At 38.7% G+C, this 6,000-nt stretch overlaps 1 protein-coding gene across 1 annotated transcript in view; it reads right to left on the bottom strand.

Moving 5' to 3' along the window:
* LOC104507203 (probable acyl-CoA dehydrogenase 6) overlaps nucleotides 1–6,000 on the bottom strand; it is a gene marked incomplete at its 5' end in the record, with an annotated part of 71,961 nt that overhangs the window by 20,045 nt on the left and 45,916 nt on the right. Inside the window, one exon of the mRNA XM_010148410.1 lies at nucleotides 4,662–4,768. Coding sequence (XP_010146712.1) covers nucleotides 4,662–4,768 — 107 coding nt within the window. The remainder of the gene's footprint in view (nucleotides 1–4,661; nucleotides 4,769–6,000) is intronic.

The raw sequence follows: 6,000 nt of genomic DNA, 5'->3' as shown, positions 1-6,000 counted from the left end.
GGGAAAGAGATAGTACTAGTGTGTATAAACCCAGTAGCTATATAACTATTCCATCAATGAAAGGATTATGCCAAATCTGTCCAAGGGCCTTGATATGTAATCTTTATAATAATGAAGGCCAACAAATTGAAGGAACCTAAAGTACTGATGCTTGTAACGCATGGACACAGACACTGCACAATCATATACAGGAAGACTAAATAATAAATGAAGGACACACAAGAGGTAGAATAAGAAATATGACATGGTACTGAAGTAGTGTGAAAAGGATGGGAGCATTACAGTGATTTACATCACATATCCTTTTGTTGTGGAACAGCTACTGAAGAGATTAGATAGAGGTCCCAGGGAAGGTCTGCAGAGGAACAATAAGTACTGTGATGTTATCACAAATGTAAATAGTTCTTGCAAGCATGGCGTCACAGGGGACTAACCACCCAAATACAGATTAAAGAACAAATGCCTTACTAATGGAAATGTTCAAGTATTCCCAAATGTTATGGTTGACAGTTTCCTTCAGTTCTGAAGTATTTGAATATTTAAAATGAAGGTATGAAGAGCTGACTCTCCTCAACTTTGATTAGAAGAAAGATGACTAGGTCAGTAAGTAAGTTTATGTTTAAAATACAGCAGGCTTTGAAAACCTACTTAATTTACTAAGGTCAAGAGGACTCAGTCTCGAGGATATGGCTCTGAAAATACTTTGGAATACTTGACTGTAATTATTCTCCCTGATAGAGCATAGATCTCAGAAAATGCTACTTCAGTGGGTGGTCCATAACTCATTTTTGGCAGGTCCACATCACTGGCCCTGTGGTGTCTATAACACAACGGCTTACAGAGCAAGGAGTCATCGAAAGGCATATGATTTAGCTAGTGCCATGTAAGCCACGAGGGTTGGTCATCTCACCATTCAAATCACAACATACTTGAGACTCAAGTTTTCTTCTCCACTATGCTCGAGTCCAGCCATGCATCCAAACAGATTTGACAAAAGGCAATGTTGCCTTCAACTTTTAAGGTCAATCTTAAGATCAAAGATAGACAAGACATATCCTTAAAGTCAAAAATGAAAATAATACATCTGGAATTTATATCATCAACACAGGGAAAAACAAAACAAAACAAAAACCAAAAAACAAATCACACCAAAAAACAAAGCTTCAAAAAACAGGAGATTGTCTACAGGAAAGGAAAAAGACTAATCATTCGAAGTAAGCAACAGTTTGGAAGTCAGAAGATGAGAATTGCCACAGTTCAAACTAAGTTACATCTTGCTGATGAAACAAAAAACAAACAAAAAAAATCCAAGAAGATTGAGGCAGCAAACACAAATGTTTCAGCCACAGACATGAAAAGAGACTGTGGGGGGGGTGGGGTGGGGAGGGAAGCGCCAAACCATGAGGCATATAGAGCATGTCTCAGAACTAAAGAAATATTTCACATGACATTACAAAAAGATTTGTAATACAGCTGACAAATCAAGACATCTACAGGAAGGGCTGTACAGAAATTAAAATCAGTGAAAACAGAGGTTGTTGGTTTTGGCAATTTACACAGCCTCAGAACACATTTGCAAAGAAAAGAATTCAATTTATTAGTGGTATTGTATTTCAAAGCAACCTGATTTGTTTATTATGAAAATGGATTTTCTAGAGAAAACCAGAACAGGAAAAATCCTGTTGGACCCAAGCAAACTAAAATATGATCTTACTAGGAAACTATGAATTAAATTTTTTTAAAACATAAGAGTTAGGACAAAAGTGGAAACGTGGGTAAGGAACTTGGCAAAGGGGAAATTGCATCAGGTTACATTAAAAGAAGAAGCGCTGATATGCAGGGAGGGTACTATTGGAACCCCTCCTTGGCTATCAGCCTTTGGAACCTACTTAATATTTCCATTAATGACCTTTGAAAGCAGAATAGGAATACACTAATGGACAACTCAGGTATTGCCCAGCAAGAAAGGAATGATCATGAGTTTTCAAATTCAACATGGCAAGTACACATACTTAGGCAGAAAGTAATAAGAAAGATTTCTCCATCTTACAATATTTCATAGAAAACCACTAATGAGATGATGTGCATAGTTGATGACGATTCACAAACCAGCAAAATGTTGCGTAACAGTACATATTGGAGGGTAATATTTCTGTGAGGGTTGGAGAAGCATTTGTACCATTACAGACACTACGTACAATGATATAAACAGAGAAGAGCAGAAAGATGTAATTCCACTGAGAGGAAAAGGGGTAGGGTGTCTAAGCTGAAAAGGTAGACATGAATAGGGTTACTTGGTGCAGTTTCCTAGAAGATGTAACTTGAACAGAGAAAGTTCCTTCCATAATGTGTTCTTAAACATCTCCCCAAAACTATGAGCAAAACATTATATAAACTGAGGACTGGTAGTGAGACAGAATGAGACAAAATCATCAAAAACAACATGAATATGTATGCTCTGTGATATCAAGAATCATGAAAATAAAGACAGACACTTTCTATCCCAAATGCTCTGTACTGTTCTGCCTCTCAAGTCATCTTGGTGCTTGTTTTTTTTGTTTGGGTTTTTTTTTTTTTTATACAGTCAATACTACCTACAATATACAACTGCATTTGAAAGCAGACAGGTGCTTCTTCAAATTGACTTGAAATCTATATCAGACTGAAATACACAGTCCATTTTGTTCTGTTGGATTTTGAATAAATTAATTCTGTGTGCCTTTCACTTGTCATGTAGAGAAGAGCCTTTCCCCCCCCGCCCTGTGTTCCCATCACCTTTGATAGTTTTGGAACTGGCAGAAGAAATTGCTACAGATACCTTACTCTGTGTATTCTTCAGTTTAAAATACAGCAGCTTGCATGGCAGAAGCTTCACATGTGAACAGTCCCTATATTTTACTAGTCCTTCATTTATTTAAGGGAGACAAACATCCTAGTAACATGAGAAACCAAAGTATCAAGAGCAGTTGCACACAGTTCACTTTCTTTTAAAACCGGTTCACCTGCAGACGATATGATCTCCCTGCCTTGCGCAAAACAGCGCTGCTGAGAACACAAGCTAGTGCTCCTCACGCCTAAGCGGTCCGTTGAGTTACCCTTTAGAAGCACTGTAAACTGGTTTCTAGATTTATAGCAGGGATCAGATCATCTGTGACAGGTGAAAAAGTACCCTTTTCATCCTGCAGTCTACCTCCCAGCTGCAGTCGGGGTTCATCAGATAATCCTAGTCAATTCCAAACTTCTCTCCAACTGTATTAATCCAAGCGTGTCATTCAAATTAAACTAGATGAGAAACAACATGCAGCTAAAAATATTTAGAATCATAGAACCTGTGTTACTTATTATCTGGAAAATTGCATTAAAAAAAATCACATTTATCAAGTACTGATAATCATCTAATTAAACTAGAGATCCATAAATGAAAATAAACTATATATTTCCTACATCAGAAAAATTCAAACTTTTAAGTACTTCGATGAAAAACCAGTCTATAAAAATTATGGATATTTTTTTCTTATAAACAAAATCAATTCAATAGACAGGAAAACAGCAATTAGTTCCATTATTTCATTATCCCCATTAACTCACTTGAAAACTATCTGCTGTACCTTTGCTCTGACACTGAATCTGTTTGTCTTGCAAAAAACCAATATGAGTTTGGTCCAGGATATAGACATAGGACTCTGCTCTGCTGATCAAAAACTTCTGTGAAACACAGCGATTCTGTCTGCAAGAAGACGTGTCAGTAATTTGTAAGAGCACAATGTGTGCAGCTTTAACCACCCTGTGTCCAACACCAAAACCTCTGAAAGTGCCGTCTTGTCTCTCCCTTTCTCTTGAAGTCCACAATTCAGTCAAATGAAATATCTTTTACTTTTTCTACAGTATGTTTTAATTTAATTGTTCAAATTACCTATGGACTCAGGCACTTCAGAGTAATAGTTTCATTTGTCCATGTTTTTAAACCTATTATTGCACTAAACCAAGAAAAATAGTTGTATGTACAATAACTTGATCACAAAGCCAATAGATATGACATGGCAAAGTCTTCAATTAGCTAAAACCAAAGCAATCACCAGTTAAGAGCCATTTTTGCTTCACAGGAATGACGGAAGGGGCTGAGGTGAGGTAAGAATGAGTGAGAGGAACTCATTGTGAAAGTGTGATGCCGATGTTCTCAGAACGGACTAGCTCTGCACTTTGCCCACATTCAGTGGAGAGATCTCGTTTAAGGAAGTGCAAGTTTTAGTACAGTTCAATGGGCCATGCACCCTATCACGCACGTCTGCAGGTTTGCACAAATGAGGGTGGCAGTGCAACTACAGTGGTGAGCTCCGACAGAGTAGGGGAGGCTGCAGCAGCAGGAAAAATGCTTGGAGGAATCCAGGGACAGCATGACAGCTGCATATTAACCTGTGATGCTCAGTGCACACAGGGTTACAGCTATTGATTCACTGACACACACTGAATTTGATTGCTTTTGGATGCATCAGAGGCATTACTGCTCTTGGAATATTACTTTTCACCCTCACCACATCAGACTTTCCTTCCTCTTGTATTTCTTACAAATGATAGTGGCAAAGGGAAAGGTCAGGAAAACCAGATTATTTCCTTTAAGACACCAGGCTGACTAAAATTGGCAATTTGCTAGGTTAACTTACTTGCGACATCCGACCCAGCTCCAGCTTCACTGATTCCCAAGCAAGCTACAAAATCTCCAGCTATGGTTGGGACGAGGAACTGTTTTTTCAACTCATCAGATCCAAACCTACAACAATATAACAAAAAAAGATAGGATATTTAAAGCTTTTGAAGCTAAACTTTATTTAGAAGTTACTTACAAATTTTTTTCTACCCAGACAGTGATCAATTTTTGAACGACTAGGTGAAATGTGTCCCAGAGTCAAAAGATGGTATAGTTACCCTCCAAAGTTATGATTCAGAGCCTTCACCAGAAGTTCAGCCACAGTCATTTTAAACAAGGCTTTTACAAGTATTCAGGCATCTTAATCCCACAGAAACATGTGGTCTAGATGCCCAAAACCTTTATGCCTATTATTTTGAGGGTTACCTGATCTAAACAAACATAGTCCCTGGGGTTTCCTGTCAACAATCCTGCACCAGTCTGCAGTCAGACAGGATATGCTCTCTGCATATCTTCTGACTTTTGTACCAGCTCTTTGCCAGGTTTTAGTGGTGACTGAAAACTTATGACATGTGATGGTCACGCTCTGCAAATATCTGTATTTATGTTATTCATATTTCACATCTGCATTTAATTCACACAGTGAAATACATTAGTGCTCCTTCCCAGCCGTTCTTTTAGTCCCCACAAAACCAAAAAAGGAAACAGCAAACTGCTGATGGCATTTTAACACAAATATTCACTTGTCCGTATTTTAATTCAGCTCATTTTTTACAACATTTATCTACCTTCATTGATTCAAAACATGGTCCATCTCATTCAATAGTTGATTTTGTCCTAATTAACAACCACTGATTTGGTCTCCCAATGTCAATGGTGAAGTCATGGACCAGTCCTCAAACCTCTCTTCTGCCAGACTGAAAAATTCCTCAGGTCATGAGATGTCTCTCTTCTGCGAGCAGAAATCCATAGAAGTGAAGCTCCTTCTCAGTCTTCTCTTCAGTGTGAGGCTCCTCAGGTCAGAATCTCCACTTATCTCCTTTGGCTGCTCAAGCAGGCTGCAGTTACCTGGAACCTCCTTCTAAAGCACAGTCCCAGTACTTCCAAAGGAGTGATGCCATTGTAGCTAACTCTGACTCTTCCTTTCCACTCCAACCCTGACACAAAACAGTCGAAGGACACGGGGTGGCCAGAGAACAGACTGGGAGCTGGCAACACTTTGTGCACACAGGGAGCTCAATTCCTACTTCTGTCCCTGCTGATAACAATCACGGCAGCAATCCTAAATAAATACAAGAAGCAAGCTTGGAGTGTTTACTCCTTCCTCCAGCATACTGGGAAAAGGACCCCAGGTC

The sequence above is a fragment of the Eurypyga helias genome, unplaced genomic scaffold, assembly GCF_000690775.1.
Source record: "Eurypyga helias isolate BGI_N326 unplaced genomic scaffold, ASM69077v1 scaffold3643, whole genome shotgun sequence".
In the NCBI taxonomy this organism is placed as follows: domain Eukaryota; kingdom Metazoa; phylum Chordata; class Aves; order Eurypygiformes; family Eurypygidae; genus Eurypyga; species Eurypyga helias.
The sequence above is the reverse complement of the archived record's forward strand: the minus strand, read 5'-3'. Positions and strand labels throughout refer to the sequence as shown.